Genomic DNA, 24,799 nt, shown 5'->3' on the forward strand with positions numbered 1-24,799 from the left:
TGCATTTGCAGGATGGCCACATCTTGTCTCAGGAGAAGGGTTGATTGAAGGAGGGGGGGGGGGGGGGGGGGGGCGGGTTCATTTATAGCTTCCCATAAGTTATATGTATCCTGGAGTGACAGTAAGTTTTGAGCCCCTCTGGAAGTTCTCAACTTCTTTGGCCTCCATATTTGCTTCAGTGATTACCATAGGCAATGTTATGGATATTAGTGAGCAAATATCTTGGCTTAAAGTTTGGAATGCCTGAGCATAGCTTGAGCCACAACTTTGTGTTAAAAAAGACCATGCTCAAGTATAGGTCTGACTGTGATTTTCTTGACTTGCGAGCCACCTATCCTTTGGAAACTTGGCTCATTTCATGTGAACACAATGTGCAGATGTCTCTTGCCCTGCCCCATGAATTGTGCTGCCTTCTGTTGTCTATTTCTAGAATTATTTTGAAACAAACATTAGCAAACACAACAACTGCTTTCAGGAATGGCCGAGTCTATATGATTGCGTTGACATAATTTCATGTGTGTACTTGTTCAGTTTCTCAGTTTGCTGGAATTCTGTTACAAATAAGTCATGTTTGTTGTGTGAGCAAGAAATTCTGGAAGCTCAAGATGAAGAAATTTCTCGGTAACTCACCTCGCACGTTTTTCTTAGGAGGATGATTATACTTTCTGTCATCATTAATTTAAAATTTATAATCTGTCAAAGAACCAAACTAAATATGAAAAATAAATGTTGAAGCTTGGCCCTTTTTAGTATGTGTTACTCTTGAAGACACGTCAATTACATATGTGCCCATAAAACTTTAAATAACAGCATAAATGGCCAGTTTCCTGGGCCCAGTATTTGTCTAAGTGGCCAATCTCCAAAGTGTTAACCATCCTCCCTGTCATCCATTAATCTGTTTGGTAAGGGTACCAGGTGATGGAAAATATTTAGGCACATGAGACTTGTAACTAACATCCTTTGTGAATAAATTAACTTTCCTTTTGATTGGTCCAATGAATCTTGTCTGGCATCTTCTTCCTCCATGATATAGATAGATCTGGTTGTTCCACTTCAGATACCTCCAAATAGGCATCCTAAGTGTTTGCAGCTTGGAAGTAATTCCATTGGTCACGCAGTGATGTTATAATCAAATAACAACATATTTTTCCATATATTCATGTGAAGTACATAACATTTGGTAATGTTAAGAGTCAATTGCTAGTTTTCATGCTAAGTATTAATCTTATGCAGATCTTTCTGCATTTCATGAGAATTTTTTATTTATGTGAGCTACCAGTACTGCCTATTTTTCTAGTATTAGTTTGTTTATCAGGTCCATGCATGTAATAGTGTAGAGATGTAAAAGATAAAGGACAATTAGTATATCTATAGTCAGAATGAGACAAAATTTATAAATAAATTATACTCATAGTTGAATATTATGTACGTAGCGGCCTTACTAAGCTCAAGAAAAGTCCAAATGAAAATTTCTTTTGATTAAATAATGTGATCAGCGAACCTGAAGTGTGCACCATTAACGGTAGTTTACAAAATCCAAATTGTTTGATCAGTGGTTCCATTTGACTGACTGCCTCCTTTCCTCTAGAGACTCCCACCCGAGTTCCTGAAGCATTTTCGTAACACTCGCGTGATGATCAAACCTTCCAGAACAAATCTCATTAGTTCTTCATTTCGACTTTGCTGAGAACTGGTCTGTTACTTTGCAGAATGAAATTCAAAGTTACCATTGGCATACATCACAGGCATCAATATTCACATGTGTTGTTTACTTCCTAAGAACATCACAGTGTTTTGCTATTTTCAGTGATCTCGTTCATAACAGTGCACATGCATGTCACGCTGTTGATGCCATAAGAGATGCTACTGGATTTGTACACATCATATCAACATTAGTAACAAACATGAAACTTTTAATTTTAAATGAAAGTACGTTAAGGGAATCAAGTTTAAAACAGAGAGAAGAGTGTTCTGCTACAAAACCTGTGGTATAAATTCAATCAAGTCACTAATAGGTTGCATCCTAGAGTGGCACATACATTGCAAGAACAGTTCTCCATGAAATGCAGCCTGTTACTGTATGTGAAATGCAGAGACCACTGTATATATTAGGAGACTTTGTAGTGAGCTACTTCATTTCTTGTGTGTATGGCAATCAGTGGTGGGTGGAGCAGATAATAGGTCTTCTCATGAGCTGCAGATATAACAGTCTCCTTTATTATGACACATCATGGTCTTGCTAATGATATCAAATGGCCATCATCCAAAGATCAATGTGCAGTCCCAAGTACTGCTCTTGTTGGACCATCCTTGTCCGTGTGCAAATTCAGCTCAGTTACTCAAGTTCAATGAGAGCAGATGAAAAAACCAATGAAATATTTTCAACAGTGCAGTGTTGATTGTTACATTGTAGCCAATTTTAATTCATGGAAAGTCATGACGAAGTAAAATCATGACAGAAGATGATGATAATTTTGTGAATAATATCATAAAAAGAAAAATGGGTACAAACATTCTATATATATCATTTTTGTTACAAAATGCTTTCGAACAAAATTGACTTGTTTACCCCTCACTCATAATGTTGTGAAGTAATTAGTTTGATTGAGAGATACCAGTTTTGCACAACATTTACTTAAAATCAATGCTTAATTTAAATATTCAAGTGTCCATGCTTTTTTCACCTAGAGAGTAGAGCTACATCTACGTAAAAAAAAAAAAAATCTCACCTTTTGTACAAACAAGTATTGCCCACTCTGATTTTACATTCCCTAAGTACAAACACCAACTAACATCCCATGAAAATTTTAGAAGATTTAGAATGAGGGTTTTATAGAAAATACTTTCTAAATAACCAAAAGATTTCAGATTCTCTCATCTTTATGTACGAATATTTTGACAGTTTACGAATTTCATGTATGGATGTCATAGCTGACAGTTAGCAAACAGATCTCAGTCACTTTTGGTTTCCTTATTATAATTTTTCCATTTTCGCTTTTGTTATGACATTTTCACAAATACTCTCAGTTGGAGAGGTCTGTAGTGTTTTAACAAATTATCAGAAAATGAAAAATATTGTAGTTTTGGAGAGGTATCATGTGGAACGTCAACATATGTTTGTTTCAGCAAACTTTGAAATAGTGATGACACATTCACTCTTGACCTGTATGATTTGAAATTATAAATCGCCCTAGAGTGGAAAATGGAAGGCATAACAGAAGTTCGAAACATAATGAGGAGAGTGAATGGTGAGCTGCTGAAGAGTGCCACGTTCTTTCTAATTTTCAACTCGCCTTTACTTTCAGAACACATCAAGGCTGCATTTATTTGACTGGCAGTAAGACCTTATGTACCCAATCCAATCTGGTGCTCTAAATATCAAAGATTGTTCACACCACAGTAAGTTACAATGGAAAGGCTATGTGTGTGGCAAATATAAGAAAGATGCCTATGAAGCAGTCATGGTATTCGGTGCTAGACTTCTGTGTAAACATCTCGGGTAATCAACCAGGAATTTCCTGGTGTTTTTAGATGAAAATAAAATTCAGGAAAGGAAAGTGACAAAGAGAATTTTCTATACAGAAGCAAAAGAAGAATGTAAGGCCCGGCAACTTCATGTTTTCTCAACTGTCTTTGCTGCCACTCAGAAAAGCTGTAGTAAAAGTTAATGCTGTCATGAAAACACAGCCAACAGATTTTGGCACAAACTCCTATACATTAAACGTACATCCAATAATATCCATGCTACTAAGCATGCAGCTACTTCTAAATCAGTTCCAACAGAGACCCCTGCCAAACTGCGGTAACAACACTCAGCTACAAAGACAGATGCACAAAGCATCATGATGACACAAGATGAAATCTATGCCCAAAAACTGTTGTAATTCAAAGAAACACAGCATGAAACCATCAGATAGGCGGAGGTTAGTGGTAACCAATGAAGATTACTCTGAAATGAAACTAGATATATATGCTGCCAAAGTGGGAGGTAATTGTACTTCTCCATCCACTGTACAACACATTTGAACAAGACATGGTAGAAGAAAACCACTCGTGATTAATGGCTCCTATACTGCAATGGAATATAATAATAACGTGTGAAAAGTTCTGTTGAGAATTGTGAATTATATTGGAATAAAGGAGACGACTCACCGAAAGGCAGAAGCACTGTGTTGTTGATAGGTACACAAACAAGAGGTACAGTTACCTTAGATGTCAACTTGAATGAATAGCCACTGCCAAACTGTTGCAAAAAATGAGGTGGACCACCCAGTGGCATGACATGCAACAGAGCACAACATGCAAGATTCCAATGACTACTTCACAACTAGTGCCATCTGGATCACCACCGCCGCTGCCGCTGCCACCACCACCACCACCACCACCACCTACAGCACATCTTTCACTCCCGTAACCTCTTAGAGGAGAAGGGAAAATGCCAGGCTAAAGAAACTAAGCCGTTTATCATCTGCTCTAGGTGGCATCTCAGAACAAAACAGATTTTTCTCGATCGTGGCTCCAAGAGCCCTCAGTCTCAAAAGTCTGGTGACCCTGCAATGTGATTTGATTGGCAAGGTGGTTTTGGTGATGATTTAGTCCAGCATGAACCAATTTTTGTTGAATCTGCTGAAGGGCAACATATGAAAAGGCGGCATCTTTGTAAAATTTAAGTTATAAAAATTACTTGCGTTCAGGAGCTGGGAGCATCTCATACGCCTCCTCCCCACTCTCTGAAAGACTGCAACAGAGGTGAATTAAACAGTCTCAATGGATGTCAGCTGTGGGATTGACAATATATGATTTTCATTTAACAATTCAAATCTTGGAATGTGAGTGTAATTGTTATATCACTGTGCGGTGACTACAGTTCTCAGCACAGGACTGAGATGGTGGTTGCATTACAAAGTTAGACGAACCTGGTTTCAGAGACAGCTTTAAGGAATACAAGCATCTGAAACAGTCATACAAGGATTAGGTCATAATGTAAAATTTATTGCTACATGTTTACAGGTTGGTTCTTAAGATGGCTAAAGGAACTGAATGATTGACTTCCAGCATTATTAAAGGATGTTACAGACCAAGTGCAATTTGTAAGACAATAGGGGTTTTGTGACATTGGAAGGCCTTCTCATCAGACTGCAGGCAGTTTTTTAAGACAGCATCGGCACGCAGTATCCAATGTCCTTAACAGTGACCTGGTAACCACCTCGGTGACACCAATTGGTTTACATGACGGTAAGGCAGTTTGAAGTCATGGAACAGAATTTTGGAACACAATAGTTTGTTTTAAATGTAATCAGGAAGCATTACAAGTAAACTGTATTTAGAGTTTGGTAGCACCATTGATTACATCCTCTTAAGTGATGTTTTAACTATTTAATTGATGAAAGAGAAGTTGCAAAACTGAAAATATAGCAGTGTGCAGAAGGTACAAAGTCTGTTAATTGATTAAATCTTTTTGAGCATTGACCAGAATGATGTATGAAATTAGATTTAAGTAACAAAAGTCTAAAATGACAATTGCAAAATGTGACACTTCTCATTGATTTAATGCATCTTATAAAAAAATAATAAATCATTTACAATAAACACCTGAAGGGTGATTTCATTGACTCAGTTCGACGATCACAACAATAATTTAATTAATTTCAGTTAAACTGAATAGAAAGACTGTAAAAATAGCTCATGGCAAAACATCAAATGAACAAATGAGGCCAATCATAAATTACTATTAATTGAAACAGTGGCAAAAGCAAGCAATTCATATGACAAATACAGAATAGTAATAGTTTTAACTGAAGGAAAAAAATCCTAGGTGATATTACAAAGCCGGCTGCTGTGGTCGAGCAGTTCTAGGCGCTTTAGTCCAGAACCACGTGACTGCTATGGTCGCAGGTTTGAATCCTGCCTCGGGCATGGATGTGTGTGATGTCCTTAGGTTAGTTAGGTTTAAGTAGTTCTAAGTCCAGGGGACTGATGACCTCAGATGTTAAGTCCCATAGTGCTTAGAGCCATTTGAACCATTTGAGATTACAAAATTAGAGTTCATGACAGTGCAAAAATAAGTTATCTTTAACTTTTACATTTCACGTCATTACAGTCGACAAGAATTTGGCCAAGGCACACGATCAGCTGGAGTGGCTGTACACATTCTACTACTGTGTGAGACAGCAATATACTTTTGTGCTCAGAGTTAGAATAGCAAGCAGGACAGAAGTTACTGTTGGAACAGTTATGTTAAGTAGAATATGCTGGAATACTGTAATGTGGGTCGTATCTTGATATACTGAGATTTGTTGGTGTGCCTGTGTCATCAACTAGTCCAAGGACTTAAACAATTCAGTGTTGTTAATATCCAGAAAAAATGATAAAGCAGATTGTGTACTGAGAGAGAAGTTAAATCCCAGAATGAATAACATCAATGGATTGATAGTAGTATCCAAAGTTTCTTTCAACTGTGTGGAGAAGGGGAATTCATCTCCCAGGATATAGCAATGGAATGCTTTGAATGGAAGACCACTGTTAGCTAGCATTACCTGGTATGTGTGTGGGGTGAAATTACGATTGGAACACAAGAGTGTAAACAGAATGGGGTATGGAATGGCATACAACTAGCTAATTCTTATGTAGTAGAACAAAAGTTGTTATTAATTCGATTATCAGTCAGGGACCAATTGAATTTGTAGTGTCTGAGACAAACTGTCTTCAGTATATTCCAAGAAGTAACAGAACCTATAAAAAGATTCTGAAATGTCACCAATGTCTATTTAGTGAATGGGCACATGGAACAGTGCTGTGTTGTGCTTATTTAGTGGCATTTGAACAATAGGTGGTTCAGTTTGGCAGTGTGTGGGATGATATCTCTGCAGAGTGCTTCAAAACAACAAAGCAGCCTACTCTACAAAACTGGCGTGTGATCTGCACTTTCTGTAAAGCAAGCTTTCAAATTCATAAATGTGGAACATAACTTCACCATACCAGACAGTGGTGAAAATTATGTAACAACAGTGTCTCAACATAGCAAAATAATGCCAACATATGAAAAAGCCATTCACTAGTAGAGGCAGATGATAAAATGTAAAGAAATAAGTAGATGTGGGATAATGGGGAGCATTTATCATGCAAATGTAAAAGTAATGACCCATTAGTAGCACAGGGACATGCATGCTTGTTGTGGGGAATTGAGGTAAACCCCAATAAAATGGAGTGGTGCACAGTGGAGAAGCAGCATCAGCTGTGTGGCTGGCATTGTTTGATGAAGGCCAGATGTCTGCACCGAGTAGGCTGTTGCCAATAGCAGCAATGCATTGGGGAGAAGTTCTGTCCAGGCAGTGGTTATATCAAACTAACATGCCTATATCTTAACTAGTCAGGGCCTGATTGAAGCAAAGGCGCAACAGACTTATCAATATAGCTAAAAAATAGTGACATAGAAAATACTAATGCTATTTGCCACCTAAGGCTCATGATAAAATTTGATCTCAGTCTAGACCGTTAATTGTTTGGGGGGGGGGGGGGGGTAGAATGTAAATTATACATCGGTTGCTGTGTAACAGTTCCGGTGCACATGGGCTTTTTATATCTGAATGGTTCTTTCTTAGTTCTGCCAGAAATTGTTTATTTTCTTCAAACAAAGTTGCGAATTCAGCTAGAATAGGGAAAGATACTTCCTGATCTGCCTTACACAGATGCTGAAGTTTCTTTCCAGTTTCCACTTTTATAAGGGACACAACTGAGGCAGAATTTATGGAAACTGTCCTTTCAGGCTGTTCATTTTCTTATAATGCTATTATCTCATCTCTGTTTGCTTTGTGCACTTTGGCAGGTGTGGTACCCTGGGGAATTGTAACATCTCTGCTTCCAAAATTATCTGTGCTCACTGGCAAACACTCATTCAAGATAAACTGGGCTTCATAGGTGTCTGTTTACCATCTAACATTCTGTTTCTTGTTAATGGATCCACTAAGAAAACATCTCCATTTAAAAAAAACTTTTTACACCCCTGTCCGAATGATTTCCCAGTACTGCCCAATATTTCTCAAATTTGTTTAACTTCGGTACTGCGGTACATGATTTAGTGTGTTGTCAGAATGAGGCCATTATTTACAGTTTTGTAAAAGCGTGAGGTAAGGGAATAAAATATGCATGTAGAAATGCGCACCCCTGTGTGCAATGTTACTGTCTATTTTAATATATTAAGTAACCATGCTCCGGGTTGTCATTGCAAGACTGCCTTTAAAGTCTCTCATGTGTATCCATGGGTCATGGGTCATTGTTTCAAGGAAATTGCTTCTGAGGAAATACTTTATTCTCACTAAGCCTTTAGATAATATTCTGTTAAGACACTTGGTAACCATGTGCCTCAAAACCATCATCATCATCATCATCATCATCATTTAAGTTAATGAAGTTTAAGGTATTAGAGAGGTGAGACTGATTCCTCCATTCATAAGATTCTTTGCATAACAGATATTGCAGTGATTTCAATAACATGTAAAGCAATAAAGAATAGTGATAAATTCAGTGGTTAGGTCAGTGGTGTTGCCAATGCATTAATTAAATCATCAGTATTTCATCTCAGTTAAGTTACAAAGATGAATGTGCTGGTGGAAATACATTTCACAATTTTATTGATTCAAAGTGCACAAGTTTCCTTCTCTTCTCAAAGGATGAAAGATTGTGAGAAACAGTTTGTATTTATTTTGGTTTCATGCTATAGAACTTCATAATCACATTAGGAAGATTTTTCTGCTTTTACACTTCTCCAGAGTCATATGTACATTGTTATTCACAGACTGACCACGTGTGTGCATGTTTGTTTGTTTGTTAGGGAGTGAGTGAGTGAGTGACAGTGGGTTGGCAGGCATTAGTTGATCACGGTCAGTGCAGCATCATAGCCAATATTGTTGTAGGTCTGTATGAAAATGCTTTTTGTGCATGATAATTAGTTTTTTTCTGCTCTAAATTTTATGTTTATGTGAATATGTTTCAGATTCTCTTGGTGGAAATTCTAAAACCTTGATGGTGGCAAATATAGGCCCAGCTAGTTACAATTATGATGAAACACTTACAACACTGAGATATGCCAATCGTGCCAAAAACATTAAGAATCAGCCCAGAATTAATGAAGATCCTAAGGATGCCCTGCTGCGTGAATATCAAATGGAAATAGCTCGACTCAAGGTATGTTGGGATGAGTTTTATTTATATATTGTTCTATTACACAGTGGCACCTTCTTGATAATGTAGCATAAAGACTGATCAGTAATAATTATTACCATCTGTAACTGTTTTACATTTTCTCCATAATCGTTCATCTGCCTCAACATGTTTACTCATTTTTTGCCTTACTCATGCTTGTGACATGTAAATGCATTGCACCACTGAACACCTCTTTTGTAGGCCCTTGGCATGTTAACATGATAGTTGAAGATGGAGGATGGACTCTCATTTACAGTTCATTGCCACATTTGTGCAATATCATACCCTCCACACACTCTTACAGTGGTGGTTGGGAAAAATACTTTATCTGTGTAGGTACCTTGCAGTAGTAGACTAATCTAAAACTTAAATCCCATGGTGATTATTGAGAAGTGTCACGAGAGGCTTTTCTCATACACTGGAAATGTACATCTTGAATTTTGTCAACTTCAAGAGTTGTCTAAAAATATCACTACCAGATTCAAGCATCCAGATGGATGTGATTAAGTGTATTCTACATAACAACAAATGTTTCATCTTCATAATGTGTTATCAGAAGTGCAGAGAATAAAGGTATGTGTGCGAATTCTGCCACACTACACTCTGTTTTTACCCTAGTTTTCTCAGAGGAAAGCATATTTAGTTTATTTCAACACTTTTGTTGAACTTCCTTCATTTCTAGACAGTAAATTCAGTTATCACCTATTACCATCTAAAACATAAAAAAGTGGTGAGGGCGGTCTCATGGCACTCTGTCCTGCATATAATCCAAATATTGTTATATGTCTCACAAAATAAAATTCAAATATAGTTCTGCTGCAGAAAGTTTACCTGCCATAGAATTGTTTCAGTTAGTTGCAGGACAAGGAACCTAGAAGAAACTTTTGTTAACACTGTTTGTTATGGAATGTTCATAATTATAAGATTACTCATCTTCTTGTTTGATGCTGAAGTCACTGTTGTCATCGTCATTGTCATCGTTGTCGTCTTTGTTGTAACTTGTTGTTCTGTATATAAATTGGCACATGGCATCTCCAAGATATTCCCTGGGTTCAGAAAGTGTGTAATGGCAATATGTTAATCGTCTTCATTTAGCAAAATCATCAATAATGCCCATTAGCTGTGCTCTCAAAATAACATAAACTGATATTAAATGTAACTTTCTCAAAATGAGGCATCAGATTAAGATAACATTATCATGCTTTCTTCACTTTTAAGTAATCATAAAAAACAATGTCCACATTTCTTGATACATTAACAATATATCACTTGGACACTTCAGAGACAGGTTACATTTTGACTACTCTCTTCCATGGCAGAACACTGGATCCCCACTACTACAGCTCACAGTAGTGTAGACATAAACCAAAGATACAGTTATATTGACAGTTCATGGAGTATGATTCACATTGATATATACAGGGTGTCTCAGGAAATAACCCCTGCAGTGTCAGGGGCTAGAACAGATTCACAGCCCTTCCTTGCCTGTCATAAGAGGCAACTAATCAAGGTCCCGCCCTCCCCCGTCTTGTGACTGTTTTCGGACTTTTGAAGGTTTTTGCACTTTTCTCGTTTTTATTTTTAACTCTTCCCCCCCTCCCCATTTTTTTTTCTTTTTAAATTCTGGTCCCCTTTTTGAGTTTGACCTCCACTTTCCAAATTTTACCGAAGTGTGAGCCATTTGGGCAAGGACGCCTTACTGTGGTGCACTAACTCCCCACTGTGTGCTGTTATCTTTTGCACCTACCAATCAAGTGGATCTACATCTGCACCCGAAATCCATCGTGGCAGACTGTCTGTCGTGGTGGGGTTGTCATGTACCCTCTTGGTGGTAGCCCCCTGACAACGCAGGGATTGAACTGCCGATGCCTGAGCTATGACCTCCCCATGTCAGCCAAGGAGTAGGTGCCTGTCCACTTCAGGGTACTGGGACTCCACGCAATGGCTACTGTGTCAGGTGGCCTTGGCCTTGGTGGGGTGGTACCCATGAGAAGAGCCTCCAATTGGAGTGAGTGTCATTGGGGCAAATGATCCACAATGAAAAGTACAAACTTATGGTGGCCGTACCAACACAGCTGTCTCATCAGTCAGGAACAGTTACTTTAATGCAGAAGTTTACAATCCTACGGCATTTTCGTCATTGACTGTGCCTCAAGATTAGAGCCAGGCAAGCAGAAATGGAAGTGGACAGTTTGCCGAGTTCTTGATTTGTTCAGACACTGATGGTGACTGTTTCACTTCAGCGAAGCCAGTGTTTTTCATTGAAAATACTGAAGATTGGTTTGGGGAGTTTGTGGCACTAGAGAAGATGAGAAATGGATCTTTGCTGATCGAAACATCACACACCAACCAATCACAGGCCCTTTAGGCCTGTGTCAAGTTAGGTGAGACACCAGTCACCATTTCTCCTCACAACAAGCGCAATAAAATTCAAAGTGTTATCTTCCATCAGGACCTAACACTTACAAACTGATGAAGAGCTGCGTACTAATCTGGCGTAGTGTGGACTCCATTCTGTTTGCCACATCCAGAAGGGACCCGAGAATAATAGAGTGGACACTTGAGCTTTTCTCCTAGCCTTCTATGGCAACATTTTGTCTGAGAAGGCTATTGTATGGTTTATGGGTGTGATGTCAGGCCTTACTTTGCCCCTCAGATGTGATGCTTTAGGTGCCGAAGGTTCGGACACATCTCCTCCCACTGTTCTGATGAGGCTATCTGTAGGGCATGTGGACGGGTGTCCCACGAGAGCAGCCCTTGTGACCAACCCCCTCAGTGTTTGAACTGTCCAGAACCGCTCCCTCCCCATCGACCGTAATTCTCAGTGTTAAAGACAGAAAAGAAAATTGAACACCTGTCTTATCAAGATGCAAGAAAAAAGCTTGAAAAACTTCATCTGACTGACATGGTCTCCAATTTCGCAACTGCCATGTCATAGTCCACACCTCACAGGCAGCAGTCGAGCCTAAGCACGCAGACAACGGATTGCTCAGTCTGGTGGACCTCCATCTGGTAGCAAAGTAATCACACCCATATTACCCATTTGCCACATTCTCAGACCTGACACCAATGCTCCTTCAATGGAACTGTAACAGCTACTATTGCCATTTGACCGATCTCAGTCATCTAATGGCTACTTATTCTGTAATTGACATAGCACTTCAGGTAACACAGTTTAAGACAGCACACCTCCCTGCTCTGAAAAGCTACCACTCTACTGTACCAGTCCTGTTAATGTTGAGAGAGCATCTGGTGGGGCTTCACTTTCATACGCCCTCAATTTTCAGTGAGCAGATGCCCCTTACCACTGCACGAGAAGCCGGGGCCATTAGTGTCTACCTGTCAGTTCAGATGGCGGTATGTAATGTTTATCTACCCTATCTGCCCCCAGGCAGGCCTTTCCATTATCACGAGCTGTAAGAGTTAGTGGCACATCTCCCTGACCCCTTCCTCCAATTGGGGGACTTCAGTACCCATAATCCTCTGTGGGGCGGCGACACTATGCCTCACATAGTCTGAGTACTAAAGCACCTCCTTTCAGAATTGGGACATCTGCCTACTGAACATTGGAGCTGCAACCCGTTTCAGTGATGCCTATGGAACATTTTCAGCTATTGATCTCTCAGTTTGCAGCCCGAGTATCTTATACCTGATTCAGTGGCGCATCCATGGCAATCTTTGTGACAGCGACCATTTTCCTATCGTTCTCTCCCTCTTCCTGTCCTTTCACAGACATCTAGAACATGCTTCACAATGGCCGCTTTGGAAAGCTGATTGGCAGGCTTTTTCCTCTGTGGCCACTTTTGCAGCTAGTCGTGTGATGGATATTGACAAATTGGTACAAGATTCTATTGATATTATTACTCATGCTGCAGCAGCAACAGTAACCTACTCCTCCGGCTCATCTCGACAACCGCCAGTGCCATGGTGGTCTGAAAATATAGCCACAGCTATCGGGGAATTCTGCGGGGTGCTCCAACAGCATGAGCATCTTCCTTCTATGGATAATTTAATGACATTCAAAATACTCCAGTCAAAAGTGCGGTTTTTAATAAAGAAAAGGAAGCAGGGTTTGGGAGCAATTCAGTCTCACACCCCATCGTCCCAAGCATGGAATAAACTCTGCTGCATTTATGGTCATCCACCACCTATGGCAATTCCTGGCATCCTTGTCATGTTTTGCAGCTCACTTGCTGTAATTACCATCCTCATTTCCTGGCCCACAAATGCCTTATTGAGCACTGCCCGCTATCTTTCAATGCACATGGCTCCCTGTCGTACAGTATCACTTTTGGTGAGTGGCAGCTTCACAGCACTTTGGCAGAGTGTCATGATATGGCCCCTGGACTTGACAAAATCCACACATTTTAATTGCATTTGGCAGTAGGGCAGGAAGGTATTATTATTCCTGTCCTGAATCCAAGAAAGGACCCATGTATTTTAACTATTGGCAAGTATCTCTAATGAATTTGCTGTGTAACCTATTTGAGCAAATAGTCACTCACCATCTTTGTTGGTGCCTTGAAGATGGAGGGCATATTCCAAAGCTACTTTCGGGTCCAACACACATCACCTGGTTCATTTGCAATTCACAGTGCACAATGCTTTTGCACATCGCCAACATCTGATTGCTGTGTTCTTTGATCTACAGAAGGTGTACGATACCAGCTTGTGACATCACATCCTCTCTACACTGCATGAGTGGGGCTTCCGGTGCAGTTTACCCATTGTTATACAGAATTTCCTATCTCTCTATATTATTATTATTATTATTATTATTTTTTTTTTTTTTCATATCTGGATCGATTTGACTCTTGTCAACCACTATGTACAGGGAACTGGAGTTCCTCAGTGATGGGTTGTTAGTGTAATGCTGTTTACTATCGCCGTCAATGGTATCTTAAATGCAGTGGCTCCCACAGTGTGTCCGTCACTGTAGATGGATGATTTTTGCCTGTACTATGCCTCTGCATCACTGCGCACCCCTGAGTGCTAGCTTCAGGGGGCTGTCTGGTGAGTCCATGACTGAACCCTGAACCAAGGCTATCAGTTTTCCCCTGCAAAATCACAAGTTATGCGTTTTTCTCGACTCCAGACTGTGCACCCACACCCAGAAATTTATCTTGGTGACCAGTGACTTGAAGTCATTGACAATTTCCACTTCTTAGGTATTTTACTTGACCACAGGCTAACTTGGCTGCTGCATATCAGTCAGCGTAAGACTGCCTACATGAAGAAGCTGAATGTTCTCCATTTTCTTATCACTCCTTGTGGGCCATGGATCACATAGTTCTGTGATTTTTTGAAGCGCTGACTATGGATGTGTTACCTATAGGTCAGCAGCATCAACCGTACTGAACCTGCTGGACCCTGTTCACCACACCGGCATGCGGTTGGCAGTGGGTGTCTTCCACACGAGCCCTGTTGACTGCCTCCTAACGGAAGCCAGTGTCCCATTGCTGCGGGTCAGGTGACAGCAGCTTCTGGCAAGTTATGCAGTCACAGTCTGTTAGCTGCCTACCCACCCATGTCACTCAACTCTGTTCCACAAGCAGCAGTTCAGAGTGTTTGCACATCGCCCAAAACTGGGAAGACAAACTGGGATCCAACTCGAAATTCTACTGAAGGACCTCCAACAGCCTCCCTTAGTCTGTGTTTCTAGAGCCCCCTCTTGACATCCCCCATGGGCTGTACCATGTCCAGTGATACGAATAGACCTCTTTTCTTTCGCCAAAGGATGCTGATCCTACCCTTCTCCAACACCTGTTTCTTTCAGTCCTCCATGATTACTCTAATTCAGTATCTATCTACACAGATTAATGGAAAGTCAGTGACAGGGTGTCAAGAGACTGGATCTGCGTTACACCGACAAAGGCCTAGATAACCTAGTGTTTTAAGCGAAAATAAATTAGACAAGACGGGATGCCTTGGAAAGAAGTCCACGAAAATCTGTGCACCTTTTGGCACTTCAGATTGGTGTGTCAAGAGCATCTGCTCACAGAGCTGTGCACAAACTGAAATTGAAACCATAAAAAATAACCGTAATGCATCAACTGAGGAACTTGGATACTGTTGCTTGTTGTTGCAACTGGCTGTTGCAGTCTGTGCACAATGGGGATGTTGATCCTGAGGTGCTTTCTTTCTGACGAAGCATGGCTGGGTTGGTTAGGGTACATAAATTCTCACAACAGTCATTGTAGGCACTTTTTTTTTCTTCTTCTTCTTCTTCTTCTTCTTCTTCTTCAAGAACTAACACTTAACGAATAGATGTATGGTTACTTAGTGCAAGACAATGCAAGACCACATATTACCAAAGCTTCTACGATGGAAATATGAAGTGTTTTTGATGATAGCATAGTTGACTGGCCTTCTCGTTCTCCACATCTAAGTCTGTGTAATTTTTATATTTGGGGTTTGTTAAAAGACAAGATGTCTGAAACTAGTCCCAACACACTCCAAGAGTTGGAATACTGGGTTTGGTTAGTCATTTCCCAAATTTCAGCAGCCAAAATCATTGATTGTTTGATAATACATTCAGGAGATGTCAGGCTGCCCTTATCACAGAGGGACATCATTTTGAGCACCTACTGTAAACAGAGGTAAGCTTAAGTTACTCAGATGCCAATGTTGTTTAACTTCGGGGAAACACATGCACAGCCAACTACCTGCAGATTAGAGTCAGTGTGTCGGGCGCGGCACCGGTGGCTGATGGCTGTGCCCTGTGCCCGCGGACCCCTCCCAGCCATCTATCGTGAGACACTTTGTACATTGAGATATAATTACATTTTCTTAAGTCTGAATAATCAGATAGTTTTTGAAAGATTTTTGAAACAAAAGATATTAAATAACATGACAAAAAATATAGATTCCCAGATAGACCTGGATATTAACCAATAATCACACATTGAAAAAATGTGCATTGCCAAAGCTATGAAATATAATTGGGATACAAGATGTAACATACAATAATTTTGTGACTACAATACTCCAGAATTGAATAGGCACAGTCCCATTATAGTGGGAATTCAGAGACATTGGAGGTCAATGATGGTGATATTGATGATGATGATGATGATGATGATGATGATGAAACTCGTCTGCACCTACACACACATTACACAAGCCACCATGCAGTGCATGGTGGAGTGTACCCTGCCCCACTACTAGTCATCTCCTTTCCTGTTCCACCCTCAAATACAAGGAGGGAAAGACAACTGTCTATATGTCCCCGTGTGAGCCCTAATTTTTCACATCTTATCATTGTGGTCCTTACGTGAAATGTATGTTGGCAGCAGTAGAATCATTCTGCAGTCACCTTTAAATGCAAGTTCTCTAAATTTTTTCAGTAGCGTTCCTTGAAAAGGACATTGCCATCCCAGCAGGATTCCCCATTAGGGTTCCCAAAGCACCTCCGTAACACTTGCAACCATTCATCTTCCTTTTTGACAATCATCACATGCTCCTTCCATTTCATATCGCTTCTCAGTGTTATGCCCATATATTCAAATGATGTGAATGTGTCAGGCAGGACACTACTCGTACTGTATCCAAACACTAGGGGTTTCTTTTTCCTACTCATCCACACTAACTTACATTTTTCTACATTTAGAGCTAGGTGCTATGTGTCACACAAACTAGAAATTTTGTCCAGGTCGTCTTGTACGCTCCTGTAGTAATTCAACTTCAACACTTTAATGTACACCACAGCATCAGCAAACAACGGCAGATCGCTGTCGTCCTTGTCTGCTGGATCATTCATGTATATACAAAATAATAGTGCTTCAGTCACTTCTGTGGGGCACTCCTGATGATTATATCCTTCTCTCTGATGAACACTTGTTGTCCAGGACAACATTCTGGGTTCTATTACTTAATGGTTTTCGGGCCACTGACACATCTGGGAACCTATTCCATATGCTCACACCTTCATTAACAGCCTGCAGTGGGGCACTGTGTCAAATGTGTTTTGGAAATGTACAAATATGGAATCTGCATGCTGCCCTTCAGCCATAGTTCACTATGTACCGTGTGAGGAAAGGGCAAGCTGAGTTTCGCATGAGTGATGCTTCCTAAAACCATGCTGGTTTGTAGACATAAGCTTTGTGGTCTCAAGGAATTTGATGATGATGATGATGATGATGATGATGATGATATTATTTTATTGTCATGAGGCCATTAAGGCAATAGATAGTGTCACACACATACTAAAGCTGATAACTTACAAGAAACAACAGGCTAGTTATTAACATTACAGTTTTATACTACAATTGATAAATTCCTTTGTATCATAAAATGGGTGGGCAACTAACTTGTCATGCAGTGTGTGTTTGAACACTTTTCTTTTAAACCTTATTCAGTTTGTGAAAGCTTGTTGAATTATTTGTGCCCAGTGAGTTCATAGCTGTTAAATGATTTTGATAGTCAGTGAATGGAGTATAAACACATCTATTGCTTCTTGTGTTGTAACATTGTACATTTTTTTCTGTGTTTTGCTTCCAGTAACTTCTTCTTTGCATAAATGAAAATACATGTGTATATATTATTAGTTCACATAACAAAGGTTTACCATGTTGCTTATATGAAGAGCCAGTAATTACCCTAATAGCTTTCTTCTGCAGTATTAAGGTGTCATGCCGACAACTAGAATTTCCCCGTAAAATAATACTTTATGATATTATGCTATATAAAGTAGGATGTATTAACTTACTTCACAGTCTATAAGTCATTTTAACAAATACATTGCTCTTGACATCTTACCAGTAATATATTGCACATGTTGACCCCAAGATAATTTATCATCTAAATATACCCCCAAAAACTTATATAACTTGGCTCATCTGATGTATGCTTGTCTTTTCAACTAAAAGCCATCTGCTGCATTCTTTTTTGATTCACCAGGAATCAATTTGCTTCAAAGCATTAGGATGCTTGAGCAGTTGTTTTTGCAACACAACTTTCAAGACTGTTAAAATCATTAACACTGTAAAGAAAAGTTGTGTATCATCTGCATATAGCTCTGTACTGGATTTCATAAATTATGCCAGGTCATTAATTATTATTAGGAACAAGAAAGGATCCAGTACAGTTCTATGTGGAACACCTACCTTAACTTGTTATATATTGGACATTTCTTTGCCAACACAGTCAACTACTCACAGTTCTGTAGATATGATTTTAATAGTTTAAGGCTACCATCTATAATACCATAGAAGTCCATTTTTTTTTTCTAAAAGTGTGTATATTGTACACCCTACACAGTCAAAGGCTTTACGTAGATCACAAAAAGTCACTTGAGCAAAACCTTTGTCCACAAGCACTCAAAAGTAGATCTGTGACTACAGAGTCTATGCCTCAGCAGTTGATAAATTTTTACTAAAGCCATATTTTCAAAGTAAATGTGTAACTGTTAGTAAATAATACACTAACATGCAGTGTATATATATTAAAAAAACTAGTACTATGGAAATTGGCCTGGAACTTTACAGTGAGTCTTTATCTCTCTTTTTATATATTGAAACTATCCTAGAAACTTCAAGCTCATCAAGAAAATATTCCTCAGACATACACTTATTTATACATGTTAATGGGTACACAATACAGTCGATTCAGACTAATTAAATATATTGCACAACATGACTTAATTTTTGAAACTTGTTAATTGTGTACTATGCTATCGATTTTGTCTGTTAAAGGCTTTGTCAGTTGCTTTGCATTTCTATATGGGAATGTTGTGATTAAATAGCATCAGAACTGCTTTAAGAAACCTTTCAAATGTTATCTTTGCTGAGAAATCATTACTTAAAGTGTAGTGGGACAATAACATTGGCCAGTCCAGTCTGTTAAGCAAGAGACTTAATTTTATCATGAGTGACAGGTTTGGTGATGAAAAATTTTGTGACAGGCCTAGTTACATGTTGTATTCCAAAAGTAATGTCTGCTGGCCAATATTTAATTGATGGTAGGCATGAATGAAGTTTCATGCATGCACTGCTGTCGACCAACTCTATAGAAAACTATTGCAGTGTTGGTTTGATTCAGTTGTTATTTGCCAGTCAGTGAGAGCAAATCACAATAACTAGTGCAATTATAGATCCAACCAGTTGTTAAGTGTATGGTATGATTAGATTTTTGCTGGCGAAAGGATCTTCAGCTGCTGAAATGCATTGTGAGTTATGTACCCGAAGTAATGAGTGACAAACAAGATCAAAAATGGTGTCGGGAATTTCAAAACTGCCTCATAAATGTTCACAATGAACAACAGTGTGACAAGCCCAGTATTTGGGCTGACGACATCATTGATAAAGTGAAAGAAGAACCTCGAAGTGATCAGTGATTGACGTTTAGTGATCTGGCTAATGAATTCCAAAATGTTACTCAAACCACAGTTCACAGGATTGTCACTGAACAGCTTGTATATGGGCAATGAGATGTGGATATTTTACACCAATGCAGAATCAAAACAGCCAATGTAGTGGCACCATTCAAGTTCACCCAAACCAAAGAAGTTTAAGCTATCTCCATTCTCGAATCGAAAAATGATGGCAACCATTGTCTGGGATGAAAAGGGCATTCTTTTGATTGATTTCATGGACCATGGATCAACAGTTACACCTGACATATACTGTGAAATGTGAGCCACACTGAGAACAACAGTCCAAAATCAATGCCACAGGAAACTGTTGTCTGGTGTAGTCATCCTTCACAACAATGAATGCCCTCACTCTGCTGCCAAAACCAAGGAGAAGATTAAAGATTTCCATTGAGAACTTTTTGATCAGCCTCCGTACAGTCCTGAACCTGCACCGAGTGACTATTTCCTCTTCATGCGTTTGAAAAAATTGCTGGTTGAGCAGTGATTTAAAGACAATGGTGCACTGAAGACTAACATTACCAACTTGTTCAATTGTCAGGCAGCAGATCTCTGCAGATGGATTGAAGAAGCCGGTGCAGCATTACAGAAAGTGTATAGATGTGAATGACGATTATGTTGAAAAGTAGATATGTAGTAAAATATCACCGTTAATGAAAACCTTTCTCATGAGCTTGTTGTGCTCTCTCTCTCTCTCTCTCTCTCTCTCTCTCTCTCTCTCTCTCTCTCTCTCTCTCTCCCTCCCTCCCTCCCTCCCTCCCTCCCTCCCTCCCTCCTCTTTTCTTTTCTCTTCTCTCCCCCCCCCCCCCCCCCACTTATAAAATGGACTTTAGTTTTGGAATACACCTTGCACATTACTCTTATCAAGAGAGAACCAACTTCTATACTTCAAAGATACGGAATTATGATCTGAAAATTGAGACACTAACATATCACATTATTTTTCTGTAGTTTTAAAATTGACAACAATGTTGTCAAAACAGGCTTGATCTCTTGTGGGGCCCATTATTAATTGAGTGTATGTTGCACTGTCTTAGTTAATTTTTCAGTTTTGTGACACTATGTATGTGGTGTTACATCAAAATCTGCATTCAGATCTCCACTTATTACAGTTTCGTAATGCAACCATGTAGTCTCTCTAAGTTCATTCAACAAATTTTTCTAAAAACACATGATACCTAACTTAAAACGGTCAGTAACTGTTCGAGCAGCTTAAAAGTTCTGTTTTTCAAACGAATAGATCAACAGAGTTACTGGTTAATATAGACTGCAACATCACTTCATATGTGCAATTTTCTACAGTAACTATTTGCTATATTATAGTTATCAAATTTCAGTTGTTGTCCCAGATCATCATATTCTGTGGAAAACGTACTTTTCGTTTCAGATTTATGCTGACACAGTGTTATATATGGTTCTGCAATTTAAGCACATTACACCTTTGATAGCATGTTTCTTGCAGAAGTAAGAATCTGTGTTCATTGTTTTCCATGGCTCATTGGTGATGTACTGGACATAGACGTTTCTTTTATCTCCATTTCCAGCAGGCTTGCTGCTCAGGTCTGCTGCTTTTTTGATAATTGCTCATCTCTGCCACTATTTTGATAATTGCTCATCTCTGTCACTGTTTTGATAATATAACATGTGCACACATTTTCATGGTATGTGCCATTATTTTTGCAGAATGAAAAATTTTGCCTGTTGTTCATACATTTATTTTAAGACTAAAGTATTTCTGAGCTACATGTGACACATTCTTGAATTTTTGTTGAGCTGTTCATGTAGTCATAAGATTTTCTTCTGTTTTCTTATGTTGCGGAATAATCCTGTTTTCAGGCTCAAGTTCTTTCTGTTCATTCTGCAGATCACTAATTTGATCACAAATCATAACTATGATAGATTGCAACCACAAAATTTCTATGAAGAGTTCATTTCTGGTTCTTGTGAACACATCACTCGATTTCATCACTGAAACCTCGTCCATGCGTGATTGTGGAATGTAATTTTTCAGAACTTTTTCGCTCTTTATTTTGTATTTGCACTTAAATCATGAAGAACACAATACTTTCCATCTTTTACATTAATATTTTCACCTATTCAGCATATTGCTTTACCTTTATTGTGTATACACCACTTGAATAACTACTAAGCACTACCAGCTGTCATCTTGCTATTCAGTAAAAGCAGACAAAAACAATGTTTAGGTAGTATAGCCAGTCACCCACAATTAAATATGTTGCTCCACAATGTAGTAGTTGGCTCTTCAACATAAATCACATTAAATTTTTAATTTTTCCCATGTTCTCAGTCTGGAAATGTCAGTGCAGTGTATAAACATTTTCATGTTACAGACACAAGGTATTATGAATGTCAATATTTTTTCTGCAGCTGCTAGTGAAATTATCATAGTCTTGATGAACAGAAATACCACTGTGCTATCCGTTGTTGCCTCATGGCAAAATTTAGCAAAAAGGGGAGAATAAAAATATGGATTTTGTACATTAAGAAAGAAAAGAAAATCTTTTTAATTTCAAATTTTGGTTGATCGTTCGTGAGAGAGTCTGTCTTAATAGTGTTGTTATAGTCTTTAATCTAATAAGAAGAAAGATGTGATTAAAAAAAATGGCTGTTTTGAAGATCTTGTCTCTGTCACACAAGAATCTTTAAATATAAATAAAAAATTGTGTTACCAAAGTGCATTTAGCAAAATGACAGATTTGAAGGCAAGGTATGACATTCATGAGAGATAAAAACACAGGTTGCTCTCGAGAAAAAATTTGAGAGATGATGTGAACAATGCTTACTACAGATACAGCCTATAGATATGACATTTATTTATTTCTATTCTGAAGGCCACCTTTCTTGTAGAAGATAGAAACAGTGGTCAGATAGTTAAAGGAGTTCTGTTTCACACTAAATAAATAAATAAGGGCATAAAGTGTAACACACAGTAGTCTATGCCTCTGTTTGTGCACAAATAGACTGAATAGGGCAGCACACACTATTAGTTTACCTTGCTACTGCTGCGTTAATTTTAGGAAAGCTTATAACTTATTGTTTGCATGGTGAAGCTAATAGTACATTGAGATATCAGTTTCCAAAATGGCTTCATACTGAGTGGAATGTATCAAAAATGCCTTGCAGAAAATGGTGTGATGTCAAATGTAAGAAAAACAATGGTGGTGATAGATAATTAAGACAACATTGAGCAAAAAAGACTGGTTCATATAAATATTAACATATTATTGAAAAATGCAAAATCACCTTCCCTGATTATTTATGTAATAGTAGTTTAAGAAACAAATGAGAGATAAATAAAATGACTGTAACTATGTGTAAGTACTTAGTAGTGGTACAGAATATGACAAATGAATACTATTCAAGAAGGAAAATGTGTATCTGTAACTACAGAAGTCAGAGATATAGCCACTTAATGCAAGGCTATCAAGGAAAATTTAATTGTATCAGTTAATTTGTCTCATGGTGATCTCACTAATGACAGTGCCATTAAAGCAGAGTTGCTAAACATAGTTTTCCGAAACTAAAGAAGATGAAGTAAATATTCCAGAATTCGAATCTAGAACATCTGTCAACATGAGTATCTTAGAAATAGGCATCCTTGGTGTAGTGAAGCAGCTTAAATCACTTGATAGAGGTGAGGATTCTGGTCCAGATTTTGTAGTAGTCAGATTCCTTTCAGAGTATGCTGATACAATAGGTTTATACTTGGTAATGCTATACAATTCTTTACTTTATGAAAGGTCAGTACCTAAAAACTGGTAAGTTCCAAACGTCACACCACTACCCAAGTAAGGAACTAGGAATAATCCACTGAATTACAGACCCATATCACTAAAACAATCAGCAGTAAGATTTTTGAACATTGTGAATTATCTCAAAGGAAACAATTTATTGACAAATAGTCAGCACGGATTCAGAAAATATCATTCTTGGGAAACATAACTAACTCTCTATTCTCACAAAGAAACGGGTGCTATTGACAGGGGATGTCATATTGATTCCATATTTTTAGATTTGCAGAAGGCTTTTGACACTATCCCTCACAAGCATCATGTAATCAGATAGTACGCATATTATCGCCTCAGTTGTGAGACTGGATTGGTGATTTCCTGTCATGAAGGTCACAGTTCATAATAACTGATGGAAAGTCATTGAATAAAATGGAAGCTATGTCTGGCATTCCCCAAGTAAGTATTATGGGCATTCTGCTGTTTCTGATTTACATAAATTATGTAGCAGACAATATAAGCAGCCATCGTAGGTTGTTTAGAGGTGATGGCATTTAGCCTCTTGTAAAGTCATCAGTGGCAGTTGACTCTAAATAATGAAAAGCATGAAGTCATCCACATGAGTACGGAAAGATAAATAAAGGGATAAGATTGACAGATTATACATCAGACTTTATTTCGTCTGTCTGTCCTGTATACAAATATTACAGATGATGATGATGATGATGATGATGATGATGATGTAGTAGATGTTGCCTTAAGTCTGAACACTGTTATGAACCCAGCTCTCCATGCTGCTTTATCCTGTGCAAGCCACTTCATCTCAGTAAAACTGCTGTAACCTACACCCTTTTGAAGCCGCCTACTATATTCATCTTGTGGTCTCTCTACAATTTTTTACCCCTCCCGTTCTCTCCCACACCTTACTTCCCTAAAGTATTAAATTGGTGATCCCTTGATGTCCCAGAATATGTCTTATCAACTGATCCCTTCTTTTAGTCAACTTGTGCCACAAATTTCTTTTATCGCCAATTCTTTTCAGTACCTAATCATTGGTTATGTGATCTACCCATCTAATTTTTGGCATTCTTCCTATTCTCTTATTGTCTGAACTGTGTATCACCTACATTTCGTTTCCATACAATGCTACACTCAAGACAAATACTGTCACAAATACTTTCAAACACTTAAATCTGTCTTTGATGTTAATAAATTTCTGTTTTTTGGAAACACTTTTCTTGCCTTTGCCAGTCTGTATTTTTTTTTATCCTCTATTCTTCAGCCGTTATCAGCTATTTTACTGCCAGGATAGTAAAACTCATTTACTACTTTGTGTCATTTCCTAATCTGATTCCCTCAGCTTCACCTGATGTAATAAGACTACATTCTGTTACCCTTGTTTTGCTTTTGTTGTTGTTTGTCTTATATCTTAATTTCGAGACACTGTCCATTCCATTCAACTGCACTTCCGTGTACTTTG

The 24,799-nt window shown here is 38.6% G+C and overlaps 1 protein-coding gene across 2 annotated transcripts in view; it reads left to right on the forward strand.

The window, feature by feature from the left end:
* LOC126184918 (kinesin-like protein KIF3B) overlaps positions 1–24,799 on the forward strand; it is a 157,791-nt gene that overhangs the window by 79,630 nt on the left and 53,362 nt on the right. For both annotated transcript variants that reach the window (XM_049927584.1, XM_049927585.1), the window contains one exon: positions 8,993–9,183. In XM_049927584.1, coding sequence (XP_049783541.1) covers positions 8,993–9,183 — 191 coding nt within the window. The remainder of the gene's footprint in view (positions 1–8,992; positions 9,184–24,799) is intronic.

This window comes from Schistocerca cancellata, chromosome 4, assembly GCF_023864275.1.
Source record: "Schistocerca cancellata isolate TAMUIC-IGC-003103 chromosome 4, iqSchCanc2.1, whole genome shotgun sequence".
NCBI lineage: Eukaryota > Metazoa > Arthropoda > Insecta > Orthoptera > Acrididae > Schistocerca > Schistocerca cancellata.